At 38.2% G+C, this 19,781-nt stretch overlaps 2 protein-coding genes across 3 annotated transcripts in view; one reads left to right on the forward strand and one right to left on the reverse strand.

The window, feature by feature from the left end:
• Positions 1 to 19,781, reverse strand: part of Homer1 (homer scaffold protein 1) — a 107,149-nt gene that overhangs the window by 77,512 nt on the left and 9,856 nt on the right. The window lies entirely within an intron of this gene.
• On the forward strand, positions 16,508 to 17,000 carry LOC130887435 (40S ribosomal protein S12). Its single transcript, XM_057789889.1, has one exon. It carries the CDS (start codon positions 16,578 to 16,580, stop codon positions 16,974 to 16,976), a length of 399 nt encoding a protein of 132 aa, XP_057645872.1. The 5' UTR covers positions 16,508 to 16,577; the 3' UTR covers positions 16,977 to 17,000.

A 19,781-nucleotide genomic window follows, 5' to 3' on the forward strand; every position in this document is an offset into this window, starting at 1 on the left:
AAGTACTTTTAAAATGTCATTGTAGAAAAGCTACATTTATGTAACTTGAGAAAATGCTGCTTTAGGGAACATTTTCAAAGACTCCCAAAGAGCGAGTGACTGACAATTTTTAGGACCTTAGAGTTTGATGGACTTAGAGGATGTGACACAAAGATGTTTCTATTATTCACAGAGAAGATAAAGGAAGAGTAAAGGAGCAGACATTTAGAGCAACTGACAGCATGACTGAAGCACAGAAGGTACACACAACTCCTGGCAAAAATACCCCACTTGATTAGCGTAAAATAACAAAACAAAATTTCTAGTTTGAACTTCATCTGATGTGGCAAGAGAAGAATGGTACTTGGTGAGAATAAAACTTAGAACACGTGCAGGGTACATCAAGGAGTGGGCAGATGCTAATGTGCATTATTTGCTTGCAGGTCTGAAGAACAAACTGTGTACCACCGAAATAGCACTGCATGCCTCGTCAAGCAGGAGCACAAGCACTGACATTTCTAAAAAGATTTATCTTTCCAAATTTCATAATATAAACTGCTTAGCTATAGCACTAAATCTCAATTCCTTCCCCTCCCCTACCCCAACACACCTAACCAAAATATTGACTAAAATATTTGGTGTTTCTTGTACAAATCAAGAAAAAAGTACCACCTAAAAACTCCTATTACTATGTTATGCATTTAACTGTGGTTTATTTAAAGAATATTCTCTTAAAAAAAAATTCTACTTAGAGGAAAGCAATTCTACCAATGCATACCCAACACATAGTTACACTCTAAGAATTTCATTTTCATCTAGTGATGAACCAAACACACAGCAGGTGGTGCATTATAAAACCTGCAAGTCACTTTGTGGCAAATACAAAATTATAACATGACCTTGCTATGAAAGAGGGAGATATACACACTTAAAATGTGGCACTGCCAACTGATGTCTCTGCTACTCCACTTTCTTAAAATCTTCTCTACTTAGAAACACAATTAAAATACCATGGGTTTAGGATACATAAGGAGTTATAACATTTAGAGCTATGTATAAAATTTGTACTATCAGTTTTATTATACTTTATGTATTATTTTCTGGCCTAATGATTTCCTCTAAATAAAGCTAAATTCAAAGAATTAACGGTATGCACTAGAGAAATCTGAGGAAGAGTTTTCAGTAAACATCCAGTCCTTTAAACTTTAAAAATGACTGAAACATTAAAAGGTCATTTAAGGCTTAAAAGCGCCTTCAAAGAACAAGATAATTCTCAATAATGTTAAATTGATCAATGGAGACACAGGTGTTGTGTACATACATTCAAATAAAAGGTATTTTAAAATTTCTCAAATAATAAAATTCCATTTCTCTAGTTTTATTTATACTGTAAATCTGATTATATTTTATTTTATGCATACACAATTTAACTGTCATATAACAGTAGACCTACTATGATCAGAACTGCACTATCTAACATGGTAGACACTAGTCACATTACTACTGAGCATCTGAAGAACAGAACTACTGAGGGGAATAAATTTAAACTCTGATATTCATTTCAGTTACCAGAAAATTCAAGTCTATCTCATTAGCAATCAAAAAACAAGTGAAGTCTCAAGTTACCTTTACACCTATCAAAACAGGATTTAAAAACAAATAAACACAGGACAAAAGTCAATGTCCATGAGAGCTAAGGGAAACTGACACTTTCAGAAGCAGTCAGTGGGCATAGAGTCTATATATTTCAAAGCCTTTAGATTCTCAGGCGGTAGTGGCGCATGCCTTTAAACCCAGTACTCAGGAGGCAGAGACAAGCAGAGCTCTGTGAGTTCAAGGCCAACCTGGTCTACAAAGATTTCTGTATGCACCCTTTGACAAAGTAATTTTATTCAGGTAGTTTATGTTATGTAACTAATCACAGAGATATGCACAGACTTATTTAAGAGATCTGTGGAAGTTAGTTTTATGTCAACTTGACACATGTTAGTCATTTGAGAAAAGAAAACCTCAACTGAGAAAATGTCCGCCAGACAGGCCTATGGGCAAGCCTATGGTAGACTTTGATGAGGGATGTGGAAGGCTCAGCTCACTGTAGGTGGTGCTCCCCACCCCCTGGGCTGGTAGTCCTGTGTGCTTTAAGCAATCAAGCTGATTAAGTAATTGAAAGGAAGCCCTGCTTCATTTCTTGCCTCCAGATTCCTGCCCTAACTTCCCTGGATAATGGACTACAAGCTCTAACATGAAATAAACTACTTCTTCCCCAAGTTAATAAAATACAGCATCCAAATGCTCACCTTAATAGACCTGGATGGAGGTGGGTGGTCCTTGGACCTCCCACAGGGCAGAGAAACCTGCTTGCTCTTTGGGCTGAGGAGGAAGGAAGACTTGATTGGGGGAGGGAATGGGAGGTGGTGGCGGGGAAGAGGCAGAAATCTTTAATAATTAAATTAATTAATTAATAAAAAAATCAGCAAGAAAAAAAAAGACTATAAGAAATGAAAAAATAAAATAAAAAATAAAAAAAAAATACAGCAATAGAAACCCTAAGACATGGTCTATCACCATGGCTTAATACAAAAGGGTATGAGTTAAAAATGTTTCATAGTTTAAGAATAACTTAGGGCATATTCTAATGGAGTAGTACTTAACTATAAAAAATGAGGTTCAGAGTAGTCAATGATATCAATGTTCAATATAATAAATAAAAGTAGGTCATAATGCGTGGATATAGCATTTTGTGTCTGCATGACCGAAAGGAAGGAAGGGAGAGAGGGAGGAGGGAGGACTTTTTAAGCCTTGTCTGTCTCTTATTTCTCTTAGCCCAGAAACCAGAATGTTCCTTCTAAAAACCAAACTAGCATTAAAATATTATAGAGAGTTCAAGGCCAGCCTGGTCTACAAGAGCTAGTTCCGGGACGGGCACCAAAGCTACAGAGAAACCCTGTCTCGAAAAAAAAAAAATATATATATATATTTTAGAGAAAAAAGGTTGGGAGAAGGGACAAAATAAAGTCAGCAAATATGGTAACATGCAGCTGGCTACTGAAAGAGAGTTAGTAGCTACTTTTCTATGTCTGGGAAATTTCCTAATACATATGGTTTTAAAACAAGAAAATCAGAGACAGAAGGAAAATTCCTCCAAACTTTTCATCAGCTTTAAGATCTCCTTCCTTAATGTAGCCTACTGATGTTTTGTTACTATTTCTCAACTCTGACTGCACAATAGAAACCAGCCTCCCTTCAGTACAGCACCAGTGAATGATTTGTAAGTTCTCAAGGTGATTCTCATATGCTGCTAGGAAGAAGAACCCTCACTGGATGTGGCTCCAGCTCCTACTTTGTCTTGGTTACTGTTCTATTGTTGTAAAGAAACATCAGAACGAAGACAACATATAAAAGAAAACATTTAATTGGGATGCTTACAGTTTCAGAGGGTGAGCTTCCATCATAGTGAAAAGCACAGCAATAGCCAGGCAGGCAGGCACGGCACTGAAGCAGTAGCGAAGAGCTTGCATCTGACTCATAAGAAACAGGCAGAGAGAGCTTGCTTTCTTTTCAAAGCTCAAAGCCCACCTCAAATGACACATCTCCTCCAAGGTCATACCTCCCAGGCCTTCCGAAACTACCATACCCTTCAACTTCATTTGCTCCTGGTCCTCTCTGGCTTCAGTAGCATTTGCCCTCTTGATGTTTTAGACACACCAACCCCATCCTTCAATGCATACACATACATACCACCCACCTATCTAAAGGACTTTCTTTAAAGTGCTCTTTTCCCTCAGATCCTCCGAGCATCTTCTTATGTCTCCTCAAGGTCTTTGCTAAGATATGACCTTTCAATATCTATATTAAAAAATCATAACTCCTTCGTCTTTCTCAAATAAGAGGATTTTGTTTGTTTTAATTACTGTGCTCCCAGCAACTTAAATACTGATATATCAGGCATATGGAAAATACTTAGTAAGTGAATAAAATAAGTCCAAATGCTTAAGACTTCTTGGTGGTGAGATTACAAGTAATTTGACTCATCAAATCAAAACATGGTTCAAACAATTTCAATCCAATTTATTTATCTGTGTTTAAAAACTGTAAATGCTGGTTTTGTGATCATGTATATGTATACACATGCATATATATTCATACACATGTACATATATACACGTATATACATTCACACAAACATAAAAGTAAATCTGAGCTATGAGACTTTAGGCTTGACAGAATATGAAATGCCTTAATTTTTAAAATTAGTACCAGTTAAAAATACTATATAGCTCTAGGATATTTGATTCATCAAGGAAATAGACTTGAAGACACTCTTACCTATAAAATGCTTCTTTCTTTTCAAAAGAAACCAGCCCCCAAATTTCCATTGATGTAAGCCTTTCCAATCAATTTTATCAGCTCAGAATTATATTCATCGTGTATAACAAAGCTAGCACTAAACTACCCCACAATAAGTCTACAGCTACTTTTGTAGCTAACTATAAACCTGCAAGCTCACCCTAAAAGATGCCATAAGCAGCAAGAAAACCACCTAGGAAGAAAGAAAGCAAGACAATCATGTATAACCAGAGAGGGTTTTCAGACTAGCTCTCAAGTGAACACAGTGTAGAAGATGATGATTTAACTAAGTGCAGACACTTGTTTAACCAATTTATAAGGAAAAGCATCAATTCTACTAAAGCCTCTGTGCCTGGCAGGTACTCTAGAACATTTAAATAAATATTATCCAAACCCCAATTGATGTTATCTCATCCAACCATTTAAAAAAGTTATTTTTAGATACATAAAAGCCATACTCTGGAGACTAAATAAAGTGGCAATATCTACACTTAAATTACCTTGTGACAAAATTATTCAAAAAGAACTCTTAAGTCTCAGCTCAGTGTCCTTTTGGAACACTTGAGAAGAGTAAATTATTAAAATGAGGAAGGTGTAATTAAACAATGAAGGTGCGATGAACAACAGCACAACATCACAGCATGCTACAACAATCACACTGCGGCACACTAAAGACTGTTTCGTTATAAAGGGGACAGAATATGGTGAAGAACGCAGTCTACAAAATGACACCATGCTATTTCTAGTATTAAATGTATTCACTCTTCTGTATTAAAGTTGTCTCTCTGTATCCATAGAAGATTGACTCCAGAACCCTCGTGGGTGAAAAACCCAAAGTCCTGTATATAAAGTGGTATAATATTTGCATCCAGCCCCAAAACAACTCTCCCAAATACCTTATCTTTAGATTGCTTATAATTTGACCTACAAATGAAACATAATTAAAATGTTGAATAGTTATCATTCTGACAAGAACTATACATATTCAGTACAAACTTTCTTTTTACAAATGTTTTTAATTCATTCTTGATTATCAGATGCAGAATTTTGAAGTGTTTATTTAATAGCATGCAAACTGTTAAAAAGTTTTTGAAAACTTAAGTTCTTTACCACTACAGAATAGAAATGGATAAGAACCATTCACTAAATTAAGACTTTTAGTTCTCAGGAGGGCATGGGAGTACTGGCCTATAAATCCAGCACTCAAAGGGCTAAGGCAGCCTCCTGAATATTTAAGGCCATTCTGAGGTTACAAACAAGACCTATACTTAATATAAGAAAGTTCCAGAAAGGGGCCACAAGAAGGAGGTTAAACAGGAAAATAGTAGAATACAGCGATATGGAAGCAAAGTAGGAAATACTAAGTTAGGAAGGTTTAAGTGGGAATGGGCTTGGGGAAAGAAGGGAGTAAAGTAAGTGTGTGTGTGTGTGAGTGTGTGTGTGTGAGTTAACCTAACTAAAGATATATGAAAAAGCCACATGGAAACCTAATATTCTGTAAGCTAGTGAAAAAAATTAAGATTATGGATTTAATTATCATGCACAGATGAATAATGTTGTTCCCAGAAGACATATATTATTAAAGAAAAAATTCAAGTGCCAAGTATAGAATATCCCCCCATAAGTGGTAGGCCAAGGACCCCAGGGACCCCAACAATACACACTATTGTATTGTATGACACTGCACCTGACTGCCAACTAGAACTGAGTGGTATGACCCTACAGCTGAAGAGCACACCTTTAGGCTGCAGGACACAGAGAAATAAAGCTTCATTCCTGCGGGCTAGCTTTCATTGTCCAGGAAGGTGCTATGGAAGCTTCTCTGACCAAGGCCGAGAACAGCACTAATTTTTGAGTATAAACAATACCATTTAGAAGACAGTTTGATAACACATCTGTTTAGCAGCACAGCAATGGTAAGTTCCATCTTAAAGCCTATGACCTGCTAGCCATGGACTTTCGACCAGGTTTGCAGGGCCAGACATTAATTCATTTTGCTGAGCAGGCCTCAAATCCATAAAAAAATAGTTGTTACCCCCATCAATAGTCATGCCACTATTACACCAGGGGGTACATCCTGTCTGAAAAGTCAGTATTGTAGCTTCTTTTTCCAGGGGGTAGGAGTTAATGAAATAGTAGCCATGCCAAGAATGAGTGACTATTGAACGCCGACTTACCAAAGTGGAAAGAATGTGAAGAGCCCCAGGACAGGGAAGAGATGCTATAAAATGTCTTTTGGAGGACACTGCCATGCATTTCATGCCATCATGAAATCACAGCAGTTATCTATGGGTACTTGCATAAGAAAGGACTCATAAACTTCCACCATGGATGCAGCCACTAGTATGCTGCCATGTCCCAGGGTTATACTGAAGATGACCTAGAACTCCCCATCATCTTGCCTCTACTTCCCAACTCCCAGACTCAACACCCTGCTTTCAACTCTCCAGTTTTGTGGTACTTGTTTAAAAAACATCAAAAATTTTCTGCAGAAACTAATTCTGTGTGATAAAGGTCAAAGACCTAATATAACAAAAACTGAAGGGCTTAAGTACCAGACAGTGAAAAAAAAGGTTAATAGTTACAGGAAAACCTTGATAGTTTTAACCTTTTGCAGTTGGAATTAAGTGGCCTCTCAACACTATTCATCTTATAAATCACGGTGCACACAAGACACTGTTCAGTAGCTTCAATCATTTAGGCCAGAGGGAAGTCACAAACCAGATAATGCAAGCTGAAACATTTCAATATGCTGCTCTGAAGCCTAAAGACAAAAGCCTATATTTACAAGATGTGATAAAATCTGTGGTCACAATGAACAATTTCCAGAGTCTGCCCCCTGAACACACATGATTCTGAACACCATTTGCAATAATCTTCTCAACCTTTGTGAACAGCTACGATTCCCCCCCCCCCATTTGAAGATGAGGAACCTATGGATGAAGAGGGTATGTAATTAGCTGGGCATACTGAATCACTGAGTGGAAGAATTATAGTAGAATCCTGAGCTCACTGCTATCACCAAACCTATGCCTTGCTCAGGGGGGAGGCGGTGGTGGTCAACAAATGCTGGAAGGGTAAATTGTTGGTGTTTTTGCCAGGAAGAAATAAGGAAAAGGTGATGGGAAAATTAGAAAGTATTACCGCATATATAAAGCTTATTTTTAGTCAAATATGCATATTCCTCCTGTCATGTTATGAAATCCAACCAACAGCTGAAGCAGATATGGGACACTTTGGACTAAATATCAAACTTTACATTTCAAAGATCAACATATAGAAATCTCAGTAAGATAAGACTCCTGTTCTTAACACAGATCTTATGAAACTTAAGTAACTTTTTAAAAGCCTACACAGTAACTGAAGTTATATTATTGGGCGATCACATGTCTACCAACAACATTCCAGCAAAGACAATTATAAACTGAGTAAGTAAATCTTCTTTATGAGGCCCTTTCCCAGCAGTTTCAACCATCCCAATGAGAATGAACTTTCCTAGGTGATAATCTTTAAATATGAAACATGGAAGCATCTTATTTATTCCTCCATACACATTTATTAACATCTACTATTGCTAGTACTGTTAGTTCTAATGACAAGCTTTTCTGTCTAGAATTACCTCCCAAGCTCTCTCTGGCTTTATGTGGCTGCAGTTGTCCATCATTTGTTGCCCAAGAGAAAGAAGTGTGTTGCAGTCAGCAAAACTAGAAGGGCATTTGCCATTAAACATGAAATTAAAGGAATTGGAGTTTGCCCTGTTGGGTTTTCATCTTGCTTTAGTCTGGTATTTCCTCATTATGCCCTCATTTCTTTATTTTGGCATGATGATATATATGTGCCACTGTATGTCAGAAGTATATATTTTTCTTTTGCATTTACAGGGGGCTACAGTTGAGAGATTGCCTTGATTCTCAGTGAAAGTTTGGACCTATTTTTATTTTTTGGTTTTTCAAGACAGGGTTTCTCTGTGTAGCCCTGGCTGTCCTGAACACTCTGTAGACCAGGCTGGCCTCAAACTCACAGAGATCCACCTGCCTCTGCCTCCAAGTACTGGGATTAAGTTGTGCATCACCATGTCCAGTTGAGAAGTTGAAACTTTTAAACAGTATTGAGATTGGGAAAGACTACATGGACTTTTGAAGTTAGACTAAATGCATTTTGTATTATGATATGGCTACAAGCCTATGAGGGCCAGGGAATGGAATGTGGTGGTTTGAATGAAAATGTCCCATAGGCATATATGTTCAAATGTTTACTTCCTAGTTGGTGAATGATTTGGGAAAGATTAAAAGGTATGGCTTTGTTGGAGGAGGTGTGTCACTGGTGGAAGGCTTTGAGGTTTCTTTCCAGTTGGCTTTTCTTCTCTCTGTCTCATGGTCGTTATCTCAACATGGAAGCTCTCAGCTACTGCTACTGCTCCAGTGCCTGCCTGTTGGCCACCATGCTTTCCACCATGACAGTCATGGACTAACTCTGAAACTGTAAACAAACCCAGATAAACTCTTTTGTAAGTTATGTTGCTTCACAGCAAAAGAAAAGTAACTAAGATATGTGAAATTTTTCATTTTAAAAATCTCTTTAAAAGATAACTGCTGAAGTAAAAATAACAATGTTAATGTAGGGCTCATAACACTAACAGAGATAAAACATACAACATTAGCACAAAGGAAGAATGGTGTTATGAAGTAGGCCTTCCATATCCACAGGTTTCTCATCATGATTTCAACCAATCATAAACAGATATGCTATTAAAACCTTACATGCAAATGCATTTCCCCTTCTCATTAACCTAATCATACAAGAAATACACTAAGATATCATTTTAGTATTTTAATATTAAACATTTTTAAGAATTTATTTTAATAATGTGTAACTTTGGTGTCTTATGTACCAGTTAAATAACACATTTAACTTTTTTCCAGATTTAAAAAAAACTGTAGAGTTTGAGAAAATGGTTTGGTGACTAAGTAACTAAGAACATGCCACATGCCTTAGTTACTTTCCTAAGGCTGTAGAGAGATACCATAGCAAGTGTAACTTATAAAACAAGCATTTAATTTGATGCTTGACAGTTCCAGAGGGGAGTGCATGATCATCATGGTGGGGAGCATGGCAGGAGGCAGGCAGACACATAGACTTTGATTCTGATCTACATGCATAAGGCAGAGAAAGAGAGAGAAACTGAGACACTCTCGAACTTTTGAAATTTCAAATGCCATCTCTAGTAACACAAAGGCCACACCTAATTCTTCCCAAACAGTTATACCAACTGAGGATAGAGTATTTAAATATTTGAGTGTATGAGGGCTATTCTCATTCAAACCACCACAGTCATGAGGACCTAAGTTCAAAGTTCCCACATTTAAAAACAGCTGAGTACAGCAGTGTGCACCTGTAACAGCAGCACTGAGAGCGCAGAGCCAGAAAGAACTCTTGGACTTGCTGGCCCAGCCATTCTAGCCAACTGGTAAGCTCCAGGTTCGGTAAGAGATCCTATCTCAAGAAATGTGGACAGCAACTGATGTCAACTTGATGTTAACCTCTGCCTCCATATGCATGGACACTTCCTGCTCTTCCAGAAGACTAGAGTATGGATCCTACCACTCAAGATAGGTGGCCCTCATCCACATATAGCTCTAGCTTCAGAGGCTCCAATGTCCTCTTCTGGTCTCCACACACCTGCACACCCCCCCATATACATATAAATAAAAATAAAACTGATAAAAAACTAAATAACTAACAAATAATAACAGAAAAGGTGAAAACAATAATTTAAGAAATCTAAAATAAAGCAGAGAGGAAACAAAAAAACCTAAAGATTGTAAAGTAAATCCCAATCAAATTAAATGTAAACAATCTAAATGTTCCAATAAAAAGGCAGAGATTATCAAATGGTTATATTGTAATTATTTATTACCTAAATAAAACTATGACACTTATGATAAAACCATTTAAAATATAAAGACACATTTAAGTAAAAAAAGTAATAGAAATATATCTTGCAAACATTAATCAAAATGCCTGCCTTCACCCCTAGACCATAAACTCCATAAGGGTAGGGCCATATGCATTTTTGTTTCCCCTGTGTCTATGCAGATTGTGTGTAATTATTTTTAAAATTTTTCTTTTAAAATCATCAAATAGTGGTGGTGCACACCTTTAATCCCAACACTTGGGAGGCAGAGGCAGGTGGATCTCAGTGAGTTCAAGGCCAGCCTGGTCTACAGAGCTAGTTCCAGGGCAGCTCTGGGGCTGTTACACAGAGAAACCCTGTCTCAAAAAACCAAAGGAAAAAAAAAATTTTTTTTTAAATCTCAAAATGTGTGGTAACTTTTACTTTACATTATTTTTGGTTTCTATATTACAATGTCATCATTATTTAGAGTTTTAAAAAGCAATTGAGTATTTCTTTTCTATCATGCTTCTTAACATAAACATTTAAAGAAGTGGCTCAAATTGTCCTGTCATGAACAGAACACTACAGAAGTAGAAAACGGACTATAAGTTTGATGTCTGAAAAGTATGGAAAGGGCAAGTAGAGTCAGCTATCTGAGTCAGGCATGCTGATGCACACCAATAATCCCAGCTTCTAGAAGGTTGAGGCAGGAGGATTATGAATTCAAGGTCAGCCTGGACCACAGAGTGGGGGCAGCTTCAACTATCCAATAAGAGCCTGTCTGCAGTTACAGGGAGAATAGGAGAGGAAGGGAGGAAAAGAGGGGATTGATGCTTTTTCTCAGCAGACTCTATTTTTTTTTAAATATTTATTTATTTATTATGTATACAATATTCTGTCTGTGTGTATGCCTGCAGGCCAGAAGAGGGCACCAGACCTCATTACAGATGGTTGTGAGCCACCATGTGGTTGCCGGGAATTGAACTCAGGACCTTTGAAAGAGCAGGCAATGCTCTTAACCTCTGAGCCATCTCTCCAGCCCCCAGACTCTATTTTTTATGAAGTTTATCTTCCAAGATCACAGAATGCCTCCAAGAAGAAAACAGGCAACTAAAGGGAAAATATTAAGATAGAATTGAGGCCAGGGGTGGTAGCCCATACCTTTAACCCAGAAACTGGGGGAGAGAGGCAGGCAGATTTCTATTGAGTTTGAGACCAGCCTCACCTACATAGCAAATTTCAGGCCACCCAGTTACAAGGCGAGCCGGGCGATGGTGGCGCACGCCTTTAATCCCAGCACTCGGGAGGCAGAGGCAGGCGGATCTCTGTGAGTTCGAGACCAGCCTGGTCTACAAGAGCTAGTTCCAGGACAGGCTCCAAAACCACAGAGAAACCCTGTCTCGAAAAACCAAAAAAAAAAAAAAAAACAACCCAGTTACAAGGCGAGACCCTGTCTCAAAACACAAATCAAAACAAAAACCTGAACAGAACACTAAAAAAATTAGACGGAGTCCTTTCGTGTTTTAATAGAACGGAAACCATGGAAGTTCTTCCACCTACTTGGCACAGAGTTACCTCCATTTAGACTGCTTTCAAAGACCACCAAAACTTCACAGGTCACTTGGTCACGGTGAGCAATCGCTCCAGGTTTCCTCCTTTCCAGGGCTCTTTAAGTAACCACATTCTCTACACTCAGAAGATGGCTGAGTGATCATTCACTAGACCCTAGTGACTAGAATATAACAGTCAAAAAGGCCAAGCTCTGTTTATAGATGGATCTCATATATTTAGAACAGTACCTGACACATTATATGTTAGATGAACCAGTAAACAAATTGAAAAAAAGGAGTCGATCAACTAAAAAGCTCCCAAGTGTCTCCTGTCCTTCAGGGTACAAACAATACAGCCATGCCTTCCATCTCTCTTACTGCTAACCACTTCACCTATGTGACACATCACATCCTGCCCCACCTTTCTTCAACAATTATCCGTTTATTATTTTAAAAATATCTCCTGTTAGTTATTCCTCCTCACAGAATGTTTGTTCATATTTTTGTGGACAAAATTCAACTTCCTGAACTTAGAGAATTTTGAAGCTACGTATTTCACAGATATTCTTGTGAGGGAGAGAGAATGTGTGTTTGGCATGTGTTCTCCTCTTTCATGTTCTGCTTTATTTGAGAAGGGTCTCTCACTGAACCTGGAACCAGCTGTTAGCCTGCAAGCCCAGGGACCCTCCTAACTTCAGCTGTAACCTAGTGAGGTTACAAGTTTCTAACCATTCCGGGTTTTTCACATGATGTTGTGGTTCTGAACTCGGGCCCTTGTGTGAGTGCCCTTATCACAACTATGTTACTACCCCCAAAATACATTCCCTTCAAGTAGACGTCTACGTTTCTAATCTGCTTCATCCTGCTCCCTCACTCTGCAACAGTTTGGTTTCCAATGTAGGCTGCCCAGAGTGAAAAGGTAAAGCCTTTAAAAACCTACCAGACCAAATTCACCTCACCTGGTCAATTCTACTCATCTGGTCCCAGGTACTCCTTTCTTCTAGCTCATTTTCTTAATCTGTGTGACATGTGCTTTTACCTGACGTTCTCTCAGCTCTTCTGCCTACTCCTAAAATAATTCCCAGAGAAGCCTAGCCTGTTCTTTTCTATAAATACCCTGAATGAGCTCATCCACATTCATAGCATCAACCAATACTTATATATTCTAATGATTCCCAAAACTCAGTCCCTAGCCAAGTTCTGCTCTTAATAAATATCAGACCTGAATACCCAATTATAAGATATCCCCCAATGCAGATGACCATAATACATCAACTTTCAGTCAATCACCACCTCTTTCCAATGTAAACTTGCCTCACTCCTCAATTCATGGTTACAAATGTCAACTTCTTTATTACCCTATCCTCCAAATCTATCTAGTTTATGTCAACTCTAAAAGACAATAACTACTTAAATCTCTTGAGTCCATGCCCTAGGGTAGTGTTTTAATTCAAACAATTATTCCTGACTAAACTGTGGCAATGAACCTACTTTGGTATTAAATTTTATCCCAGTTACTTCTTATACACACACCCTCCCTCAAATATAACACTTCCCCACAATGTAGTCTGAATGGCAAATCTAAAATGCAAGGCTGGTAATAACTAGTTGGAAATTGTTCTACTGGTCACCATTACTCAGAGCAATAGCTTTAGTTTTCCTCTTCTTTCATGTCTACTTTTGTATTTTATTATATATAAATATGCCTATTACAAAAGTTATGTGCCTATTACACAAAATGTGCTTATATAAATATACACACACATAGGACATATAATTTATAAATATATATGAAGAAAAATGTTTCAAATCTTTTATGGATATGGGCACATAAAAATACATGAAAACCACTAGCCTAAGGGAAATGTACAATCTTCTAACATGACAGTCAGGAAGTGGCCCCAGATAGCCTGCTGCTCACATCTCTCTTACCCACCTTTCCTCTCTAACAAACATCCTTATACTCTGAAACTACCCACACTTCTTCCCACCTGAAATGTCCTAACCATCTTACTCACATCTTCCTCCAATTTACGTTTGTGTTATAAGTCTCAACTCAAACTTAGCTGGCTATATGAATCACCTGACCATCCAAGAAACTTCCTGTTCTGCATGCCCAAACTCAGTGTATACCTCTTACTGCTTTTAAATCACAGAAATAAGAGCTTCTTGTTTACATGCCTATCTACTTCTTTTTGTATTGCCAGTGCCTAGCATGGCTCATGACATAAACTAAGTGCTTTTTGTTTTTTTAACAAGTGCTCAGGGAGGAGCTAGAGAGATGGCTCAGAGGTTAAGAGCACTGACTGCTTTTCCATAGGTCCTGAGTTCAATTCCCAGCAACCACATGGTGACTTACAACCATCTATAATGAGATCTGGTGCCCTCTTCTGGCCTGCAGGAATACATGCAGACAGAAACTGCATACATAATAAATAAAGCTTTAAAAAAAAAAAAGCCAAGTGCTCAGGGAGCACAGTGTAGAGGGCAACCTGAACTTCGGTTTGTCTAGCACAGTAAGGAGAACAAGTATGCTGAGGGCTGTTTTTAGTTTTTTGTTTTGTTTTAAATAGTCAAGCATGGTGGTGTATGTTCTTTCTCTTTCTAAATTATTTTTATTTTACTTATATGTATGAGTGTTTTGTCTTCAAATATGTCCATGCACCATGTGTGTCTGGTACTCAAGGAGGCCAGAAGAGGGCACTGGATCCCCTGAATCTGCTGAGGAGTTGTAGCTGGTTGTGAGCCACCATGTGGGTGCTGTGAATTGAACCCAGGTCCACTGAAAGAGAATCTTTGAAAGATCAACAAGTGCTTTTAACCACGAAGCCATCACTCCACCCCCCAATTTTAAGTTTTTAATTTTAAAATGTACTTAAATTAGGCTTGAGTTTTCAAATGTTAGTCAGAGATTTTTAGGAAGTATTTTTGTCATCTATCAAACTCCAGACAATTAATACTATCAATACATTCTGAAAGATGCCTTATATATATTCAAGACCCAAAGGCTGATCAAAGATGGTAAATTAATGACACACATTTATCTTCCTTTTTTAAAAATCCATTCAAGTCAAAGTGAAGGAAAAAGAAGGTATAAGTCTATAATATCAAAGAACAGAAAGTAAATTTTTCAAGTATGGAAAACAAATTATTTAGTACATGAGTTGGCAAAACAAGGAAGTGTGAAAGTATCAGCAAAGAGAGAGTTAAGTGTGCAACCGCTGGTCAGAGCAGAAGCAAGGTGAATGCAAAGAGTGAAAGGCGTGGGACTTAAAACTGGGGGTTGGCTGAAATTTTAATGGAGAGCAATGGGACCTCTACATCAGCCCTAACATCAACTACCTTTCCCACAAACAGGAGCAGTACTTGAAACGGGTGCATTAAGAAAAAAGGCTACACATGGAACCAGGTCCCCTAAAAACAATACAAAAACCCTCTCCCCATGAATGTAAAGGGAAATACACTTACCTTATCTCAGAATGCTAAGCGTTATGTGTGTGCAATTAATCTTCTTTAAAGAAATTAAAATAGCATGCAAGAATAAAGTCTATCATCCAGCAAACAGGCAGTTCATAAAGAGCAGAGAGAAAATGGGCAAGAAAATATTTCTAGTCAGGCATGGCAGCACATAGCTACAATCCCAGCACTCAGAAAGTTGAGGCAGGATAGTTTAAAGCATTGGCTACAGAGTAAGACCTTGGCTTGGGAAGTAGGGAGAAAGGGAGGGAAATTATTCCTTAAAAATATAAGGAACTCTGCAAATTTAGGGAGGTGAGTTGCCCACTAAAATACTGAAGAACAGGTGATTAAAAAGTAAAACCAAACAGCAGAGCTGGGCATACAGCTCAGGGGCAGAGCACTTGCCTAGCCTGTGGGAGGCCCTCGGTTAATCCACAGCACTTAAAAAAAAAAACAAAAAACAAAAACAAACAAACAAAAAAAAACGGATGAATAAACAACAGCATTCAGGAAAAACGCCCCATGAAATATCATCACGAAAGCCCCGAGCATCAGCACCACACATCAAGAAACAAGAAGAGAAACAATCAAGTTTCAACAGCACTGAAAACTGGATAAAACGGAGTTAAGTGCGGGACTTGAGAAAAGAGGAAGTTGTTTTTCTACAAAACCCTCAACAACTAGGAGAGAACAATTTCACACATATAATATAGCATCTGAAAAAAATTATATTCTATCTAGCCCTTCACAGGAAATTATATTGGAGAAGGATGTGTTGTTAAAATACAAAAGGCATAGTACCCGGTAAATGAAATAAAATTGTAAGGGAAGATCTGGGATGCATAGAGTACCAGTCCATATAGGAGTAGAAATACAGAAGGCTATTCTTAAATGTTAAAGACTTGGAAAAAAGGAACCATGGGTACTTGGTATGATGTGCCAATTTTAAGATGGTCTCCAAGGCCATTCCCTGATGAACACTTTCTCCATAAACCTGGGGCGGGGGGGGGGGGTCTCCACAACACGAAGAACTGTATTAAAGGGAAGGTTGAGAACCACTGCTTTAGAGAGTCGGTGAACCTGAGTAGGGGATGCACACAAATAATAAACACAAATTTGCTGACCATGAATTAATTAAAAAGAAGATTATTATCCTAAGTGGTCTAGATCTATGCAGGTAAATGGCCAATCAAAAGATTCTCCTTGACTGGTCTGAAAGACAGAGCAAGCAAAGAAATTAACTCTGTTGAAAACTACAGGAATACTTTTCCCCTGCCGCCGCCGAGTTGCGCGGAGGCGGAGCCACGGGTGCGTTCAAGATTCGGCCTCACCCGTAATCCACCGCCATGGCCGAGGAAGGCATTGCTGCTGGAGGTGTAATGGACGTCAACACTGCTCTTCAAGAGGTGCTGAAGACCGCCCTCATCCACGATGGCCTCGCACGTGGCATCCGCGAAGCTGCCAAAGCCTTAGACAAGCGCCAAGCCCATCTCTGTGTGCTTGCATCCAACTGTGATGAGCCTATGTATGTCAAGTTGGTGGAGGCCCTTTGTGCTGAGCACCAAATCAACCTAATTAAGGTTGATGACAACAAGAAACTCGGGGAGTGGGTAGGCCTCTGTAAGATTGATCGCGAGGGAAAGCCACGGAAAGTAGTTGGCTGCAGTTGTGTAGTGGTTAAGGACTATGGCAAAGAATCTCAGGCCAAGGATGTCATCGAAGAGTACTTCAAGTGCAAGAAATGAATAAATAAAAATTTTGGCTCATTTAAAAAAAAAAAAAAAGAAAGAAAACTACAGGAATACAAAGAAAATGTCTATAATCCCAAGCCTAGCTTCCACCTGGATTGCCTTATGAGGAAGATTCAGTTAATTGCCAATGCCTAGACTCTTGGCCCACAGAAATTCTAGATAACAAATAGGTGTTGTTTTAAGCCAGTAAAATCTTGCTATTAATCACACAACAATAAGCCTAATATTTATGACACATGACTTAAAACTAAGCAAAATCAGTAATTTATAATGAAATCATATTTCCTCCTAAAGCAGAAAACTTCAGAAGTCAATGCCATCTCAAGTAGTTTTAAAAACAATACATTAAAAATGCCAGAAAGCAGAAACCTTGAATAGGAAATTGTCATACCTGGTTAGGGTGGCTAAAAACAATCAGGTTCATAGGGATCAGTTTCCGGCTGTCCTGGATCTTCTAGCTTATAAAGAATAGGTCGGCAGCTAAACTAGGTGTTCCTGCCCCCAGTTTGTATCATGGTTTTTCTAACTTTAAAGTGTGTGGGTCATGCCTAAGGAAGGAGCCTGGGAGGGACTGGGAGACAGAGGCACTTTAGGAATCAGGTAAGCTTTCTGAATAGACAAAAGTTTTCACTTTTGTGAGTTTCACTGGTGCAATGCAGCATCCCTCAGTAAGGTTCCCTACACCAGCAGCAGCCTCACTGCAAACTCATTAAAACAATTAGTGAGCCACTCAGACCCACTGAATAAAATTCTGAGGGTAAAGGAAACCCAGCAATCTGTGTTTTCTTTTTAACAAGCTCTCTAGGTGGTGCTGATAAGAGCTTACAATTGAGAACAACTAATCTTTATTAATTCCTCCCAGCATCATACTATGATCTAGTCTTCTTCCTGTTGTAGCCAAGAGGCAATGCATTTCAAAACTGTGTATGACCTAGCTAACATATTACAATTGCTTTAATAAAAGGGGGGGAGCTTGCAGAATAAATTAAAAATCAGGCTATAGATATCTTTCCCTGACTAGAAGATTTTAAAAACAATGTGTTTAGGAAGTATATGTTCTCTTCACTTTCTCACAGTCCTTGCTAATCTCTACTCCTTTTACGTTACACCATCACATGTTGTTCTGAAGAACTAATGACTGTATTAGAGTTTGGGAGGTAATTCCAAAACAAACCTGGGGGCTAGAGAGAAGGCTCAGCACTTAAGAACATGTGTTGCTCTTAGAAGACCTGAGGATTTGTTTACCAAAACCCACAAGCAGCTCACAACAGTCTGTACCAAGGGATCCCTCTTCTGGCCTCCACAGGCACCAGGTTAAGTGTGTGGTGTGCATGCATACATGAAGCCAGGCATTCATACACATGAAATAAAAGGTTTTTTTTTTTTTTTTTTAAGAATAATGACAAATTTTAACCTGGTACAGTATAGGCCATCTTTTCCTTACAAGCTAGAAAATCAAGTAACACAGAGACCACTTCTTTCAGGAGCGGCAATATGCTATATATATTTTTTTTTTTTTTTTTTTTTTTTTTGGTTTTTCGAGACAGGGTTTCTCTGTAGGTCTGTACTTTTAAGCACAGGGGAAATGTTCCAAAATGACATCACAAGTGTCCCTCCTCTCCCCACCAGACTGAGATCTTCAGAGACACAGATCTTCTGCCTAAGTATTCCAGAGACTGAAGTGCCCAATAACTAAAAGGAGGGTTAGCTTATAAAAATTTCAATTAAAAGTTAACAGTGTAAATACTATAGCAAACATGTAATGATGTCAAAACTTATCAGATTTAAATACATTAAAGTAAAATGCAGGGTTTTCATCATCTTAAAGGAAGACAAAAGACATGCATAAGGAATCCACCAATAACCAAGCTTGTACTAAATTTGAATGCTTTAAAAAAAAACTATGAAGGATTAAAAACAGTTTTCCAAGTAATCACTGAGCATCCACTTAGGTTCCCTGAACTAAGAGTTCTCAGCGGCTCCAAGTTCAACACATGCTTTATCATTTCACAGTTGTAGAACGTTTCATTAGTCAGATATTCCTTTAGAGCTTTTCCCCATAAAGATGCAGATAGCATTAAGATTCTGATAACTGCCAATAATCCTTACATTTAAAACAGTTTTTGCTGGACAAGTATAGTAACTACTTCTTTAGTCAATCTTGAAAATAATGAACTAAGATTTTATATGTAGAAGCTAAAACTGATACAAATGCCTATAAAACTTTATGTATGAACAGTTACTGGGTGTGGTAGTATTATACTATAGCCATTAACATTGTTTAAATACCTTCATTCTTAAATCTTAAGAGAAAACATTAAAACTTAAATGTACTCATTTTAGAGAAACTAAGCAATTCAGAAAGACAACAACTTTCACAATTGGTCTTCCCAGAAACATGGCAGCGCTTTAAAGTCTCTTTCTCATCTTTTTCTTTTTTTGTACACACACACACACACACACACACTTTATGTATGTGATCCCCAAAATAAACTTGTATATTTTGTATTTTGTTATGTGTTTGCCTGCATGCCTGTTTGTGTACTACGTGCATGCCTGGTGCCCAGAGGCCAGAAGAAAACATCAGATCCCCTGAACTGGAGTTATAGGTGGCTATGAGCTGCCATGTAGGTGCTGGGAATAGAACCCAGACCCTCTTGGAAGAAAAGTTAATGCTCTTGATCACTGAGTCACCTCTCCAGCTCCATTATATACTTTTGCATCATGGCAAACTCTACCATCTTTAAAAATATTCTTGGACTAGCTTCCTGCCACATTAAAAGTCTGTAACTTCACCTA

The sequence above is a fragment of the Chionomys nivalis genome, chromosome 15 (assembly GCF_950005125.1).
Source record: "Chionomys nivalis chromosome 15, mChiNiv1.1, whole genome shotgun sequence".
NCBI lineage: Eukaryota > Metazoa > Chordata > Mammalia > Rodentia > Cricetidae > Chionomys > Chionomys nivalis.